Below are 17,927 nucleotides of genomic sequence, written 5' to 3'. Positions count from 1 at the left end.
TCCTCCCTAATCACAGGCTCCACGTTGAAGATCGACCTTCGACCTATCCTCGACGAGGCGGTGCCCATCCTGGCGTCGTTCCTGCGTAAGAACCAGCGGGCGCTGAAACTGAGCACCCTGGCCGCGCTGGACATCCTGGTGAAGAACTACAGCGACAGCGTGACTCCGGCCATGATCGACGCCGTGCTGGCCGAGCTGCCGCCGCTGATCAGCGAGAGCGACATGCACGTGTCCCAGATGGTCATCAGCTTCCTGACCACCCTGGCCCGGGTCCACCCTCTCTCCCTGGCTAAGATCGGGGGGTCGTCCATCCTCTCGGAGCTCATCTCTCTGGTCAGGTCTCCTCTGCTGCAGGGAGGGGCCCTCAGTGCCATGCTAGAGTTCTTCCAGGTATCTATGGTTACCAGTTCCAGTTTGAACAGATAAGGGAATGATATCTAAATGTCTAGGACAGCGGGTAGATGAGTTCAATTGAGGTACTGTGTTCGTAAAATAGTTTGAGAACTGCTTGTAAAATCAGCTAAAAGATGATCAGGTTCTACTTGGTCTCTAGTAGATGATCAGGTAGCCCCTACTTTGTCCCTATAGTTAGGTCCTACTTTGTCCCTAATAGATGATCAGTTAGTTAGGTGCTACTTTGTCCCTAATAGATGATCAGTTAGTTAGGTGCTACTTTGTCCCTAGTAGATGATCAGGAAGTTAGGTCCTACTTTGTCCCTAGTAGATGATCAGGAAGTTAGGTCCTACTTTGTCCCTAATAGATGATCAGGTAGTTAGGGCTTACCTTGTCCCTAATAGATGATCAGGTAGTTAGGGCTTACCTTGTCCCTAATAGATGATCAGGTAGTTAGGGCTTACCTTGTCCCTAATAGATGATCAGGTAGTTAGGGCTTACCTTGTCCCTAATGGATGATCAGGTAGTTAGGGCTTACCTTGTCCCTAATAGATGATCAGGTAGTTAGGGCTTACCTTGTCCCTAATGGATGATCAGGTAGTTAGGGCTTACCTTGTCCCTAATGGATGATCAGGTAGTTAGGGCTTACCTTGTCCCTAATGGATGATCAGGTAGTTAGGGCTTACCTTGTCCCTAATAGATGATCAGGTAGTTAGGGCTTACCTTGTCCCTAATGGATGATCAGGTAGTTAGGGCTTACCTTGTCCCTAATAGATGATCAGGTAGTTAGGGCTTACCTTGTCCCTAATAGATGATCAGGTAGTTAGGGCTTACCTTGTCCCTAATGGATGATCAGGTAGTTAGGGCTTACCTTGTCCCTAATAGATGATCAGGTAGTTAGGGCTTACCTTGTCCCTAATAGATGATCAGGTAGTTAGGGCTTACCTTGTCCCTAATGGATGATCAGGTAGTTAGGGCTTACCTTGTCCCTAATGGATGATCAGGTAGTTAGGGCTTACCTTGTCCCTAATAGATGATCAGGTAGTTAGGGCTTACCTTGTCCCTAATAGATGATCAGGTAGTTAGGGCTTACCTTGTCCCTAATGGATGATCAGGTAGTTAGGGCTTACCTTGTCCCTAATAGATGATCAGGTAGTTAGGGCTTACCTTGTCCCTAATAGATGATCAGGTAGTTAGGGCTTACCTTGTCCCTAATGGATGATCAGGTAGTTAGGGCTTACCTTGTCCCTAATAGATGATCAGGTAGTTAGGGCTTACCTTGTCCCTAATAGATGATCAGGTAGTTAGGGCTTACCTTGTCCCTAATAGATGATCAGGTAGTTAGGGCTTACCTTGTCCCTAATGGATGATCAGGTAGTTAGGGCTTACCTTGTCCCTAATAGATGATCAGGTAGTTAGGGCTTACCTTGTCCCTAATGGATGATCAGGTAGTTAGGGCTTACCTTGTCCCTAATAGATGATCAGGTAGTTAGGGCTTACCTTGTCCCTAATAGATGATCAGGTAGTTAGGGCTTACCTTGTCCCTAATGGATGATCAGGTAGTTAGGGCTTACCTTGTCCCTAATAGATGATCAGGTAGTTAGGGCTTACCTTGTCCCTAATAGATGATCAGGTAGTTAGGGCTTACCTTGTCCCTAATGGATGATCAGGTAGTTAGGGCTTACCTTGTCCCTAATAGATGATCAGGTAGTTAGGGCTTACCTTGTCCCTAATGGATGATCAGGTAGTTAGGGCTTACCTTGTCCCTAATAGATGATCAGGTAGTTAGGGCTTACCTTGTCCCTAATAGATGATCAGGTAGTTAGGGCTTACCTTGTCCCTAATGGATGATCAGGTAGTTAGGGCTTACCTTGTCCCTAATGGATGATCAGGTAGTTAGGGCTTACCTTGTCCCTAATAGATGATCAGGTAGTTAGGGCTTACCTTGTCCCTAATAGATGATCAGGTAGTTAGGGCTTACCTTGTCCCTAATAGATGATCAGGTAGTTAGGGCTTACCTTGTCCCTAATGGATGATCAGGTAGTTAGGGCTTACCTTGTCCCTAATGGATGATCAGGTAGTTAGGGCTTACCTTGTCCCTAATGGATGATCAGGTAGTTAGGGCTTACCTTGTCCCTAATAGATGATCAGGTAGTTAGGGCTTACCTTGTCCCTAATGGATGATCAGGTAGTTAGGGCTTACCTGGTCCCTAATGGATGATCAGGTAGTTAGGGCTTACCTTGTCCCTAATGGATGATCAGGTAGTTAGGGCTTACCTTGTCCCTAATGGATGATCAGGTAGTTAGGGCTTACCTTGTCCCTAATGGATGATCAGGTAGTTAGGGCTTACCTTGTCCCTAATGGATGATCAGGTAGTTAGGGCTTACCTTGTCCCTAATGGATGATCAGGTAGTTAGGGCTTACCTTGTCCCTAATGGATGATCAGGTAGTTAGGGCTTACCTTGTCCCTAATGGATGATCAGGTAGTTAGGGCTTACCTTGTCCCTAATGGATGATCAGGTAGTTAGGGCTTACCTGGTCCCTAATGGATGATCAGGTAGTTAGGGCTTACCTTGTCCCTAATGGATGATCAGGTAGTTAGGGCTTACCTTGTCCCTAATGGATGATCAGGTAGTTAGGGCTTACCTTGTCCCTAATGGATGATCAGGTAGTTAGGGCTTACCTTGTCCCTAATAGATGATCAGGTAGTTAGGGCTTACCTTGTCCCTAATGGATGATCAGGTAGTTAGGGCTTACCTTGTCCCTAATAGATGATCAGGTAGTTAGGGCTTACCTTGTCCCTAATGGATGATCAGGTAGTTAGGGCTTACCTTGTCCCTAATGGATGATCAGGTAGTTAGGGCTTACCTTGTCCCTAATGGATGATCAGGTAGTTAGGGCTTACCTTGTCCCTAATAGATGATCAGGTAGTTAGGGCTTACCTTGTCCCTAATGGATGATCAGGTAGTTAGGGCTTACCTGGTCCCTAATGGATGATCAGGTAGTTAGGGCTTACCTTGTCCCTAATAGATGATCAGGTAGTTAGGGCTTACCTTGTCCCTAATGGATGATCAGGTAGTTAGGGCTTACCTTGTCCCTAATGGATGATCAGGTAGTTAGGGCTTACCTTGTCCCTAATGGATGATCAGGTAGTTAGGGCTTACCTTGTCCCTAATAGATGATCAGGTAGTTAGGGCTTACCTTGTCCCTAATAGATGATCAGGTAGTTAGGGCTTACCTTGTCCCTAATAGATGATCAGGTAGTTAGGGCTTACCTTGTCCCTAATGGATGATCAGGTAGTTAGGGCTTACCTTGTCCCTAATGGATGATCAGGTAGTTAGGGCTTACCTTGTCCCTAATGGATGATCAGGTAGTTAGGGCTTACCTGGTCCCTAATGGATGATCAGGTAGTTAGGGCTTACCTTGTCCCTAATAGATGATCAGGTAGTTAGGGCTTACCTTGTCCCTAATGGATGATCAGGTAGTTAGGGCTTACCTGGTCCCTAATAGATGATCAGGTAGTTAGGGCTTACCTTGTCCCTAATAGATCTATAGATTCTCAAACTGTCAACTTCATATCTAGAAGTGTCACTGCTCAATGTTAATTTATTAAACACCCCTCTCTGACCAAGCAGTATTTTAGCACTCAGTAAATTGTATTCTGTTCTTCGGGCTCTGGTGGGTACAGGGACATCCTCTCTGGGTTAGGGTTGTATTACTGTCCTCTCCCAGGCTCTGGTGGGTACCCGGACATCCTCTCTGGGTTAGGGTTGTATTACTGTGTCCTCTCCCAGGCTCTGGTGGGTACAGGGACATCCTCTCTGGGTTAGGGTTGTATTACTGTGTCCTCTCCCAGGCTCTGGTGGGTACAGGGACATCCTCTCTGGGTTAGGGTTGTATTACTGTGTCCTCTCCCAGGCTCTGGTGGGTACAGGGACATCCTCTCTGGGTTAGGGTTGTATTAAAAGCTGTTTTACTGTGTCCTCTCCCAGGCTCTGGTGGGTACCGGGACATCCTCTCTGGGTTACATGGACCTGCTCCGTATGCTGACCGGTCCAGTCTACGCCCAGAGTGCTGCTCTAACACACAAACAGTCCTACTACTCTATCGCTAAATGTGTGGCCGCCCTGACCCGCGCCTGTCCTGATGTAGGTTCACTGTTCTGCTGACCTTCCTGTGTTATGTTTGTATTTATGTTCTCCTGGACTTTCAGACCTCCTTCCTGTGTTCTGTTCTCCTGGAGGACTTTCATACCTCCTTCCTGTGTTCTGTTCTCCTGAAGGACATTCAGACCTCCTTCCTGTGTTCTGTTCTCCTGAAGGACATTCAGACCTCCTTCCTGCGTTCTGTTCTCCTGAAGGACATTCAGACCTCCTTCCTGTGTTCTGTTCTCCTGAAGGACATTCACACCTCCTTCCTGTGTTCTGTTCTCCTGAAGGACATTCAGACCTCCTTCCTGTGTTCTGTTCTCCTGAAGGACATTCAGACCTCCTTCCTGTGTTCTGTTCCCCTGAAGGACATTCAGACCTCCTTCCTGTGTTCTGTTCTCCTGAAGGACATTCAGACCTCCTTCCTGTGTTCTGTTCTCCTGAAGGACATTCAGACCTCCTTCCTGTGTTCTGTTCCCCTGAAGGACATTCAGACCTCCTTCCCGTGTTCTGTTCTCCTGAAGGACATTCAGACCTCCTTCCCGTGTTCTGTTCTCCTGAAGGACATTCAGACCTCCTTCCCGTGTTCTGTTCTCCTGAAGGACTTTCAGATCTCCTTCCCGTGTTCTGTTCTTCTGAAGGACATTCAGACCTCCTTCCTGTGTTCTGTTCCCCTGAAGGACATTCAGACCTCCTTCCTGTGTTCTGTTCCCCTGAAGGACATTCAGACCTCCTTCCTGTGTTCTGTTCTCCTGAAGGACATTCAGACCTCCTTCCTGTGTTCTGTTCTCCTGAAGGACATTCAGACCTCCTTCCCGTGTTCTGTTCCCCTGAAGGACATTCAGACCTCCTTCCTGTGTTCTGTTCTCCTGAAGGACATTCAGACCCCCTTCCTGTGTTCTGTTCTCCTGAAGGACATTCAGACCCCCTTCCTGTGTTCTGTTCTCCTGAAGGACATTCAGACCTCCTTCCTGTGTTCTGTTCCCCTGAAGGACATTCAGACCTCCTTCCTGTGTTCTGTTCTCCTGAAGGACATTCAGACCCCCTTCCTGTGTTCTGTTCCCCTGAAGGACATTCAGACCTCCTTCCTGTGTTCTGTTCTCCTGAAGGACATTCAGACCTCCTTCCTGTGTTCTGTTCCCCTGAAGGACATTCAGACCTCCTTCCTGTGTTCTGTTCTCCTGAAGGACATTGACCTCCTTCCTGTGTTCTGTTCCCCTGAAGGACATTCAGACCTCCTTCCTGTGTCCTGTTCTCCTGAAGGACATTCAGACCTCCTTCCTGTGTTCTGTTCCCCTGAAGGACATTCAGACCTCCTTCCTGTGTTCTGTTCTCCTGAAGGACATTTATTGCCTTTTTTGTATTGGTGTTTTTTTTCAATCTCAGATTTTTGGTTTGATTATTTCCTCTTTTTTTTGTTTCTTTTTGTTTGTTCATCATCTTAACATAATGTTTTATAATGTGATCACTGCCCTAAAGCTTTTTTCCATATTTAATGCATTTTAAATAAAGCTGGATTTGTATTTGTAGGAGGGTCCTGCTGTGGTAGGCCAGTTCATCCAGGATGTGAAGAACTCTCGGTCGACAGACTCCATCAGGCTGCTGGCCCTGCTGTCACTGGGAGAGGTGGGTCACACTTTTTAAAAATACAAATACTAAAATTAACAAAAAAGTGTGTATGTGCATGTCCAAGGCTTTTTACGGTTGTGGGCCTCCCGAGTGGCGCAGTGGTCTAAGTAGCTGTGTCATTAGAGATTCTGGGTTCGAGTCCAGGCTCTGTCGCAGCCCGGCCGCGACCGGGAGACCCATGGGGCGGTGCACAATTGGCCCAGGGTCGTCCGGGTTACAGGGAGGGTTTCGCCGGCAGGGATGTCCTTGTCCCATCGTGCACTAGCGACTCCTTTGGCGGGCCGGGTGCAGTGCACGTTGACCTGGTCGCCAGGTGTACGGTGTTTTCTCTGACACATTGGTGCAGTTGGCTTCCGGGGTTAAGTAGGCGTTGTGGGAAGAAGCAGTGCGGTTGGGTTGTGTTTCGGGAGGACCCACGGCCCCTGACCTTCGCCTCTCCCGAGTCCGTACGGGAGTTGCAGTGCTGAGACAAGACTGTAACTATCAATTGGATACCACGAAATTGGGGAGAAAAAGGGGTACAAAAATTTGAGTTTTACTGCTGCTGGTAGTGGGACGAATAGTGGGTTTGATGGTAGTGGGACTAATAGTGGGTTTGCTGGTAGTGGAACTAATAGTGGGTTTGATGGTAGTGGGACTAATAGTGGGTTTGATGGTAGTGGAACTAATAGGGGTTTGATGGTAGTGGGACTAATAGTGGGTTTGATGGTAGTGGGACGAATAGTGGGTTTGATGGTAGTGGGACGAATAGTGGGTTTGATGGTAGTGGGACGAATAGTGGGTTTGATGGTAGTGGGACGAATAGTGGGTTTGATGGTAGTGGGACGAATAGTGGGTTTGATGGTAGTGGGACTAATAGTGGGTTTGCTGGTAGTGGAACTAATAGTGGGTTTGATGGTAGTGGGACTAATAGTGGGTTTGATAGTAGTGGAACTAATAGGGGTTTGATGGTAGTGGGACTAATAGTGGGTTTGATGGTAGTGGGACGAATAGTGGGTTTGATGGTAGTGGGACTAATAGTGGGTTTGATGGTAGTGGGACTAATAGTGGGTTTGATGGTAGTGGGACTAATAGTGGGTTTGATGGTAGTGGGACTAATAGTGGGTTTGATGGTAGTGGGACGAATAGTGGGTTTGATGGTAGTGGGATGAATAGTGGGCTTGATGGTAGTGGGACGAATAGTGGGTTTGATGGTAGTGGGACGAATTGTGGGTTTGATGGTAGTGGGACGAATTGTGGGTTTGATGGTAGTGGGACGAATTGTGGGTTTGATGGTAGTGGGACGAATTGTGGGTTTGATGGTAGTGGGACGAATTGTGGGTTTGATGGTAGTGGGACGAATTGTGGGTTTGATGGTAATGGGACGAATAGTGGGTTTGATGGTAGTGGGACTAATAGTGGGTTTGATGGTAGTGGGACTAATAGTGGGTTTGATGGTAGTGGGACTAATAGTGGGTTTGATGGTAGTGGGACTAATAGTGGGTTTGATGGTAGTGGGACTAATAGTGGGTTTTGATGGTAGTGGGACTAATAGTGGGTTTTGATGGTAGTGGGACTAATAGTGGGTTTGATGGTAGTGGGACTAATAGTGGGTTTGATGGTAGTGGGACTAATAGTGGGTTTGATGGTAGTGGGACTAATAGTGGGTTTGATGGTAGTGGGACTAATAGTGGGTTTGATGGTAGTGGGACTAATAGTGGGTTTGATGGTAGTGGGACTAATAGTGGGTTTGATGGTAGTGGGACTAATAGTGGATTTGATGGTAGTGGGACTAATAGTGGATTTGATGGTAGTGGGACGAATTGTGGGTTTGATGGTAGTGGGACGAATTGTGGGTTTGATGGTAGTGGGACGAATTGTGGGTTTGATGGTAGTGGGACGAATTGTGGGTTTGATGGTAGTGGGACTAATAGTGGGTTTGATGGTAGTGGGACTAATAGTGGTGTTTAACTGTAGTGGGCTGGTATCAGATGTCGTGACTAGTATCAGTAGTGAAGGAATCATTCACAATGTCTCTGTGGTAGGTGGGACACCACGTAGACCTGAGCGGCCAACCGGAGCTCAAGACGGTCATCCTGGACGCCTTCTCTTCCTCCTCCGAAGAGGTCAAGTCTGCCGCATCCTACGCCCTGGGATCCATCGCCGTGGGCAACCTGCCGGAATACCTGCCCTTCGTTCTGGGGGAGATCTCGGGACAGCCCAAGAGGCAGTATCTGCTGCTTCACTCGCTCAAAGAGATCATCAGGTAGGACAGTCCGACGGGTTAGAGAGGTGTGGAACCCACCCGAAAGGTCGCTGGTTCGAGTCCCGGGGTCGGGGTGACTGAACTGGCTAATTGCGCGGGGTTGCTGTTTTCACCTTGTGACCAACATGGCATCTCTGTTCTGTTCTCTCCAGCTCGGCGTCCGTGACGGGTCTGAAACTTTATGTCGAGGGTGTGTGGACCCTGCTGTTGAAGCACTGTGAGTGTGCCGAGGAGGGCACCAGGAACGTGGTAGCAGAATGTCTGGGGAAACTCACCCTCATAGACCCAGAAACCCTGCTGCCCAGACTTAAAGGATACCTGCTCTCAGGTGAGGAACGGGAACGTGGTAGCAGAATGTCTGGGGAAACTCACCCTCATAGACCCAGAAACCCTGCTGCCCAGACTTAAAGGATACCTGCTCTCAGGTGGGGGACAGGAACGCCCTGCTGGTTTTCATTGGCCCGTTTTGATTGGCAAGACTTGATTTAAAAAATATATATATATAATAATATTTAAATACAGGTGGTTCATTGTGCATGATATGAATCATTTCATGTAAAGAAATATGACCTGGGTATTAGTTTACTATGATATTGCGGGTGTGTGATGTGAAATATTAATGTTTCCTGTCTCCAGGATCATCATATGCCAGAAGCTCAGTCGTGACAGCAGTGAAGTTCACCATCTCAGACCACCCACAGACAATAGACCCTCTCCTGAAAAACTGCATAGGTGTGTCTCATCTCTACTATGTCATCTATCCTCTTTGACTACTGCTATGCTATCTATATCTGAATGTTGTTACTGAGACAGGCAGACTGCTATGGTATCTATATCTGAATGGTGTTACTGAGACAGGCAGACTGCTATGGTATCTATATCGGAATGTTGTTACTGAGACAGGCAGACTGTATCTAATGACAAACTGACCCTAGCCTCCGGCACAGACTATTACAGCATAAATACAGTACATTCAGAAAGTATTCAGACCCCTTGACTTTTTCCACATTTTGTTACGTTACAGCCTTATTCTAAAATGGATTACATTGTAGTTTTTTTCCCCCTCATCAATCTACACACAATACCCCATAATGACATCACAATACCCCATAATGACATCACAATACCCCATAATGACATCACAATACCCCATAATGACATCACAATACCCCATAATGATATCACAATACCCCATAATGATAAAGCAAAAACAGGTTTTTAGACATGTTTACAAATGTATAAAAAAATTAAAACTGGAAATATAACATTTACATAAGTATTCAGACCCTTTACTCAGTACTTTGTTGAAGCACCGTTGGCAGTGATTACAGCCTTCAGTCTTCTTGGGTATTATGCTACAAGCTTGACACACCTGGATTTTGGGAGTTTCTCCCATTCTTCTCTGCAGATCCTCTCAAGCTCTGTCAGGTTGGATGGGAAGCGTTGCTGCACAGATATTTTCAGGTCTCTCCAGAGATGTTTGATCGGGTTCGAGTCTGGGCTCTGGCTCGGCCACTCAAGGACATTCAGAGACTTGTCCCGAAGCCACTCCTGCGTTGTCTTGGCTGTGTGCTTAGGGTCGTTGTCCTGTTGTAAGGTGAACCTTCGCCCCAGTCTGAGGTCCTGAGCGCTCTGGAGGAGGTTTACATCAAGGATCTCTCTGTACTTTGCTCCATTCATTTTTCCCTCGATCCTGACTAGTCACCCAGTCCCTGCTGCTGAAAAACATCCCCACAGCATGCTGCTGCCACCACCATGCTTCACCATAGGGATGGTGCCAGGTTTCCTCCAGACATGACGCTTGGCATTCAGACCAAAGAGTACAATCTTGGTTTCATCAGACTAGACAACTCTTGTTTCTCAAGGTCTTAGAGTCCTTTAGGTGCCTTTTGGGAAACTCCAAGCAGGCCGTCATGTGCCTTTTACTGAGAAGTGGCTTCCGTCTGGCCACTCTACCATAAAGGCCTGATTGGTGGAGTTCTGAGAGATGGTTGTCCTTCTGGAATGTTCTCCCATCTCCACAGAGGAACTCTGGAGCTCTGTCAGAGTGACCATCGGGTTCTTGGTCTTCTCCCTGACCAAGGCCCTTCTCCCCCGATTGCTCAGTTGGGCCGGGTGGCCAGCTCTAGGAAGAGTCTTGGTGGTTCCAAACTTCTTCCATTTCAGAATGATGGATTTATTTAATCCATTTTAGAATAAGGCTGTAATGTAACAAAATGTGGAACAAGGGGAAGGGGTCTGAATAGTTTCATAATTCACTGTACTGGAGACCGAGACTGATGTTTTTACTGAGACACACTGAGGAAATATAGACGAGAGGAGCTTTTCATTTGACTTGTCGTATACTGATGTTCATTGTATATGTGAAAGGTTCATTATGACCGACTGTGTTGTTCTGTATTCCAGGTGACTTCTTGAAGACGTTGGAGGACCCGGACCTGAACGTGCGGCGGGTTGCCCTGGTAACCTTCAACTCCGCAGCCCATAATAAGCCCTCTCTCATCAGAGACCTACTGGATACGGTCCTGCCACACCTCTACAACGAGACCAAAGTCCGCAAGGAACTCATCAGAGAGGTACGGGACGAACCAAGCTGATGTTTCCTCTCCTTTTCTGCTTCAGTATTCACACCTTCTGTCGTTCTTCATCTACTCTTCCCTTGTTTTCTGTTATCCCTAGGTTGACATGGCTTTCATTGGTGCTTCCCTTCCTTCCTTTCTTCCTTCCTTCCTTTGTCTGTTATCCTTCTGTCATTCTTCATCTACTCTTCCCTAGGTTGACATGGCTTTCATTGGCGCTTCCCTTCCTTCCTTCCTTCCTTCCTTCCTTCCTTTGTCTGTTATCCTTCTGTCATTCTTCATCTACTCTTCCCTTGTTTTCGGTTATCTCTAGGTTGACATGGCTTTCATTGGTGCTTCACTTCCTTCCTTCCTTCCTTCCTTCCTTCCTTCCTTCCTTCCTTCCTTCCTTCCTTCCTTCCTTCCTTCCTACCTTTGTCTGTTATCCTTCTGTCATTCTTCATCTACTCTTCCCTAGGTTGACATGGCTTTCATTGGTGCTTCACCTCCTTGTTCCTGCTTCCTTCCTCCCTCCCTTCCTTTTGTGTTTTGTTTTTTTAAGGTTTTAAGTTTTATTGACAAAGGATTTACTTGCAATTCTTGTCCTCTGTCGTCCTACTTTTAGTTGAGTTACTTTAGATAAGAGGGTCTTCTCCCCCCAGGTTGAGATGGGTCCCTTTAAACACACAGTGGATGAGGGTCTTCTAAATTACCTGTCTTCTCCCCCCAGGTTGAGATGGGTCCCTTTAAACACACAGTGGACGATGGTCTGGACATAAGGAAGGCAGCGTTTGAGTGCATGTACACACTTCTGGACAGCTGTCTAGACAGACTAGACATCTTTGAGTTCCTCAACCACGTAGAAGACGGACTCAAGGACCATTACGACATCAAGGTATCCTGAACAGCTTCCTGACAGGACTCCGTTATATTTCAACAATAGCCTGCCTGGAGAGAGAGGTAGTCTGTATGTAGATCAGATAACAGGAGAGAGGTAGTCTGTATGTAGATCAGACAACAGGAGAGAGGTAGTCTGTATGTAGATCAGACAACAGGAGAGAGGTAGTCTGTATGTAGATCAGACAACAGGAGAGAGGTAGTCTGTATGTAGATCAGACAACAGGAGAGAGGTAGTCTGTATGTAGATCAGACAACAGGAGAGAGGTAGTCTGTATGTAGATCAGACAACAGGAGAGAGGTAGTCTGTATGTAGATCAGACAACAGGAGAGAGGTAGTCTGTATGTAGATCAGACAACAGGAGAGAGGTAGTCTGTATGTAGATCAGACAACAGGAGAGAGGTAGTCTGTATGTAGATCAGACAACAGGAGAGAGGGAGGTAGATCCGACACCAGGAGAGAGGGAGGTAGATCAGACAACAGGAGAGAGGGAGGTAGATCAGACAACAGGAGAGAGGGAGGTAGATCAGACAACAGGAGAGAGGGAGGTAGATCCGACACCAGGAGAGAGGGAGGTAGATCAGACAATAGGAGAGAGGGAGGTAGATCCGACAACAGGAGAGAGGGAGGTAGATCAGACAACAGGAGAGAGGGAGGTAGATCCGACACCAGGAGAGAGGGAGGTAGATCCAACACCAGGAGAGAGGGAGGTAGATCCGACAACAGGAGAGAGGGAGGTAGATCAGACAACAGGAGAGAGGGAGGTAGATCAGACAACAGGAGAGAGGGAGGTAGATCAGACAACAGGAGAGAGGTAGTCTGTATGTAGATCAGACAACAGGAGAGAGGTAGTCTGTATGTAGATCAGACAACAGGAGAGAGGGAGGTAGATCAGACAACAGGAGAGAGGGAGGTAGATCAGACAACAGGAGAGAGGGAGGTAGATCAGACAACAGGAGAGAGGGAGGTAGATCAGACAACAGGAGAGAGGGAGGTAGATCAGACAACAGGAGAGAGGGAGGTAGATCAGACAACAGGAGAGAGGTAGTCTGTATGTAGATCAGACAACAGGAGAGAGGTAGTCTGTATGTAGATCAGACAACAGGAGAGAGGGAGGTAGATCAGACAACGGGAGAGAGGGAGGTAGATCAGACAACGGGAGAGAGGGAGGTAGATCAGACAACGGGAGAGAGGGAGGTAGATCAGACAACGGGAGAGAGGGAGGTAGATCAGACAACAGGAGAGAGGGAGGTAGATCAGACAACGGGAGAGAGGGAGGTAGATCAGACAACGGGAGAGAGGGATGTAGATCAGACAACAGGAGAGAGGGAGGTAGATCAGACAACAGGAGAGAGGGAGGTAGATCACACAACGGGAGAGAGGGAGGTAGATCAGACAACGGGAGAGAGGGATGTAGATCAGACAACAGGAGAGAGGGAGGTAGATCAGACAACGGGAGAGAGGGAGGTAGATCAGACAACGGGAGAGAGGGAGGTAGATCAGACAACGGGAGAGAGGGAGGTAGATCAGACAACAGGAGAGAGGGAGGTAGATCAGACAACGGGAGAGAGGGAGGTAGATCAGACAACAGGAGAGAGGGAGGTAGATCAGACAACAGGAGAGAGGGATGTAGATCAGACAACAGGAGAGAGGGATGTAGATCCGACAACAGGAGAGAGGGAGGTAGATCAGACAACAGGAGAGAGGTAGTCTGTATGTAGATCAGACAACAGGAGAGAGGTAGTCTGTATGTAGATCAGACAACAGGAGAGAGGGATGTAGATCAGACAACAGGAGAGAGGGATGTAGATCAGACAACAGGAGAGAGGGAGGTAGATCAGACAACAGGAGAGAGGTAGTCTGTATGTAGATCAGACAACAGGAGAGAGGTAGTCTGTATGTAGATCAGACACCAGGAGAGAGGGAGGTAGATCCGACACCAGGAGAGAGGGAGGTAGATCAGACAACAGGAGAGAGGGAGGTAGATCAGACAACAGGAGAGAGGTAGTCTGTATGTAGATCAGACAACAGGAGAGAGGGAGGTAGATCAGACAACAGGAGAGAGGTAGTCTGTATGTAGATCAGACAACAGGAGAGAGGGAGGTAGATCCGACACCAGGAGAGAGGGATGTAGATCAGACAACAGGAGAGAGGGAGGTAGATCAGACAACAGGAGAGAGGTAGTCTGTATGTAGATCAGACAACAGGAGAGAGGTAGTCTGTATGTAGATCAGACAACAGGAGAGAGGGAGGTAGATCAGACAACAGGAGAGAGGGAGGTAGATCAGACAACAGGAGAGAGGGATGTAGATCAGACAACAGGAGAGAGGGATGTAGATCAGACAACAGGAGAGAGGGAGGTAGATCAGACAACAGGAGAGAGGGATGTAGATCAGACAACAGGAGAGAGGGAGGTAGATCAGACAACAGGAGAGAGGGAGGTAGATCAGACAACAGGAGAGAGGGAGGTAGATCAGACAACAGGAGAGAGGGAGATAGATCAGACAACAGGAGAGAGGGAGGTAGATCAGACAACGGGAGAGAGGTAGTCTGTATGTAGATCAGACAACAGGAGAGAGGTAGTCTGTATGTAGATCAGACAACAGGAGAGAGGGAGGTAGATCAGACAACGGGAGAGAGGGAGGTAGATCAGACAACGGGAGAGAGGTAGTCTGTATGTAGATCAGACAACAGGAGAGAGGGAGGTAGATCAGACAACAGGAGAGAGGGAGGTAGATCAGACAACAGGAGAGAGGGAGGTAGATCAGACAACTGGAGAGAGGGAGGTAGATCAGACAACTGGAGAGAGGGAGGTAGATCAGACAACAGGAGAGAGGGAGGTAGATCAGACAACAGGAGAGAGGGAGGTAGATCAGACAACAGGAGAGAGGGAGGTCGATCAGACAACAGGAGAGAGGGAGGTCGATCAGACAACAGGAGAGAGGGAGGTAGATCAGACAACAGGAGAGAGGGAGGTAGATCAGACAACAGGAGAGAGGGAGGTAGATCAGACAACAGGAGAGAGGGAGGTAGATCAGACAACAGGAGAGAGGGAGGTAGATCAGACAACAGGAGAGAGGGAGGTAGATCAGACAACGGGAGAGAGGGAGGTAGATCCAACACCAGGAGAGAGGGAGGTAGATCCGACAACGGGAGAGAGGGAGGTAGATCCGACAACGGGAGAGAGGGAGGTAGATCAGACAACAGGAGAGAGGGAGGTAGATCAGACAACAGGAGAGAGGGAGGTAGATCAGACAACAGGAGAGAGGGAGGTAGATCAGACAACAGGAGAGAGGGAGGTAGATCAGACAACAGGAGAGAGGGAGGTAGATCAGACAACAGGAGAGAGGGAGGTAGATCAGACAACAGGAGAGAGGGAGGTAGATCAGACAACAGGAGAGAGGGAGGTAGATCAGACAACAGGAGAGAGGGAGGTAGATCAGACAACAGGAGAGAGGGAGGTAGATCAGACAACAGGAGAGAGGGAGGTAGATCAGACAACAGGAGAGAGGGAGGTAGATCAGACAACAGGAGAGAGGGAGGTAGATCAGACAACAGGAGAGAGGGAGGTAGATCAGACAACAGGAGAGAGAGAGGTAGATCAGACAACAGGAGAGAGGGAGGTAGATCAGACAACAGGAGAGAGGGAGGTAGATCAGACAACGGGAGAGAGGTAGTCTGTAGGTAGATCAGACAACAGGAGAGAGGGAGGTAGATCAGACAACAGGAGAGAGGGAGGTAGATCAGACAACAGGAGAGAGGGAGGTAGATCAGACAACAGGAGAGAGGGAGGTAGATCAGACAACAGGAGAGAGGGAGGTAGATCAGACAACAGGAGAGAGGGAGGTAGATCAGACAACAGGAGAGAGGTAGTCTGTATGTAGATCAGACAACAGGAGAGAGGGAGGTAGATCAGACAACAGGAGAGAGGGAGGTAGATCAGACAACAGGAGAGAGGGAGGTAGATCAGACAACAGGAGAGAGGGAGGTAGATCAGACAACAGGAGAGAGGGAGGTAGATCAGACAACAGGAGAGAGAGAGGTAGATCAGACAACAGGAGAGAGGGAGGTAGATCAGACAACAGGAGAGAGGGAGGTAGATCAGACAACAGGAGAGAGGGAGGTAGATCAGACAACGGGAGAGAGGTAGTCTGTATGTAGATCAGACAACAGGAGAGAGGGAGGTAGATCAGACAACGGGAGAGAGGGAGGTAGATCAGACAACGGGAGAGAGGTAGTCTGTATGTAGATCAGACAACAGGAGAGAGGGAGGTAGATCAGACAACAGGAGAGAGGGAGGTAGATCAGACAACAGGAGAGAGGGAGGTAGATCAGACAACAGGAGAGAGGGAGGTAGATCAGACAACAGGAGAGAGGGAGGTAGATCAGACAACAGGAGAGAGGGAGGTAGATCAGACAACAGGAGAGAGGGAGGTAGATCAGACAACAGGAGAGAGGGAGGTAGATCAGACAACAGGAGAGAGGGAGGTAGATCAGACAACAGGAGAGAGGGAGGTAGATCAGACAACGGGAGAGAGGGAGGTAGATCAGACAACGGGAGAGAGGGAGGTAGATCAGACAACGGGAGAGAGGGAGGTAGATCCAACACCGGGAGAGAGGGAGGTAGATCCGACAACGGGAGAGAGGGAGGTAGATCCGACAACGGGAGAGAGGGAGGTAGATCAGACAACGGGAGAGAGGGAGGTAGATCAGACAACAGGAGAGAGGGAGGTAGATCAGACAACAGGAGAGAGGGAGGTAGATCAGACAACAGGAGAGAGGGAGGTAGATCAGACAACAGGAGAGAGGGAGGTAGATCAGACAACAGGAGAGAGGTAGTCTGTATGTAGATCAGACAACAGGAGAGAGGTAGTCTGTATGTAGATCAGACAACAGGAGAGAGGGAGGTAGATCAGACAACAGGAGAGAGGGAGGTAGATCAGACAACAGGAGAGAGGGAGGTAGATCAGACAACAGGAGAGAGGGAGGTAGATCAGACAACAGGAGAGAGGGAGGTAGATCAGACAACAGGAGAGAGGGAGGTAGATCAGACAACAGGAGAGAGAGAGGTAGATCAGACAACAGGAGAGAGGGAGGTAGATCAGACAACAGGAGAGAGGGAGGTAGATCAGACAACAGGAGAGAGGGAGGTAGATCAGACAACAGGAGAGAGGGAGGTAGATCAGACAACAGGAGAGAGGGAGGTAGATCAGACAACAGGAGAGAGGGAGGTAGATCAGACAACAGGAGAGAGGGAGGTAGATCAGACAACAGGAGAGAGGGAGGTAGATCAGACAACAGGAGAGAGGGAGGTAGATCAGACAACAGGAGAGAGGGAGGTAGATCAGACAACAGGAGAGAGGGAGGTAGATCAGACAACAGGAGAGAGGGAGGTAGATCAGACAACGGGAGAGAGGTAGTCTGTAGGTAGATCAGACAACAGGAGAGAGGGAGGTAGATCAGACAACAGGAGAGAGGTAGTCTGTATGTAGATCAGACAACAGGAGAGAGGTAGTCTGTATGTAGATCAGACAACAGGAGAGAGGGAGGTAGATCAGACAACAGGAGAGAGGGAGGTAGATCAGACAACAGGAGAGAGGGAGGTAGATCAGACAACAGGAGAGAGGGAGGTAGATCAGACAACAGGAGAGAGGGAGGTAGATCAGACAACAGGAGAGAGGGAGGTAGATCAGACAACAGGAGAGAGAGAGGTAGATCAGACAACAGGAGAGAGGGAGGTAGATCAGACAACAGGAGAGAGGGAGGTAGATCAGACAACAGGAGAGAGGGAGGTAGATCAGACAACGGGAGAGAGGTAGTCTGTATGTAGATCAGACAACAGGAGAGAGGGAGGTAGATCAGACAACGGGAGAGAGGGAGGTAGATCAGACAACGGGAGAGAGGGAGGTAGATCAGACAACGGGAGAGAGGGAGGTAGATCAGACAACGGGAGAGAGGGAGGTAGATCAGACAACGGGAGAGAGGGAGGTAGATCAGACAACGGGAGAGAGGGAGGTAGATCAGACAACGGGAGAGAGGGAGGTAGATCAGAC

At 48.4% G+C, this 17,927-nt stretch overlaps 1 protein-coding gene across 3 annotated transcripts in view; it reads left to right on the top strand.

The window, feature by feature from the left end:
- The window catches only part of LOC110490682 (cullin-associated NEDD8-dissociated protein 1), an 83,554-nt gene that overhangs the window by 61,945 nt on the left and 3,682 nt on the right, over window positions 1-17,927 (top strand). For 2 of the 3 annotated variants that reach the window (XM_036945408.1, XM_036945406.1), the window contains exons 14-21: window positions 17-390; window positions 4,389-4,544; window positions 6,075-6,170; window positions 8,198-8,418; window positions 8,571-8,746; window positions 9,055-9,150; window positions 10,825-10,994; window positions 11,707-11,871. In XM_036945408.1, coding sequence (XP_036801303.1) covers window positions 17-390; window positions 4,389-4,544; window positions 6,075-6,170; window positions 8,198-8,418; window positions 8,571-8,746; window positions 9,055-9,150; window positions 10,825-10,994; window positions 11,707-11,871 — 1,454 coding nt within the window. The other variant, XM_036945407.1, reaches the window with a different exon arrangement.

Source organism: Oncorhynchus mykiss, chromosome 15 (genome assembly GCF_013265735.2).
Source record: "Oncorhynchus mykiss isolate Arlee chromosome 15, USDA_OmykA_1.1, whole genome shotgun sequence".
NCBI classification, from domain to species: Eukaryota; Metazoa; Chordata; class Actinopteri; order Salmoniformes; family Salmonidae; genus Oncorhynchus; species Oncorhynchus mykiss.
The sequence above is the reverse complement of the archived record's forward strand: the minus strand, read 5'-3'. Positions and strand labels throughout refer to the sequence as shown.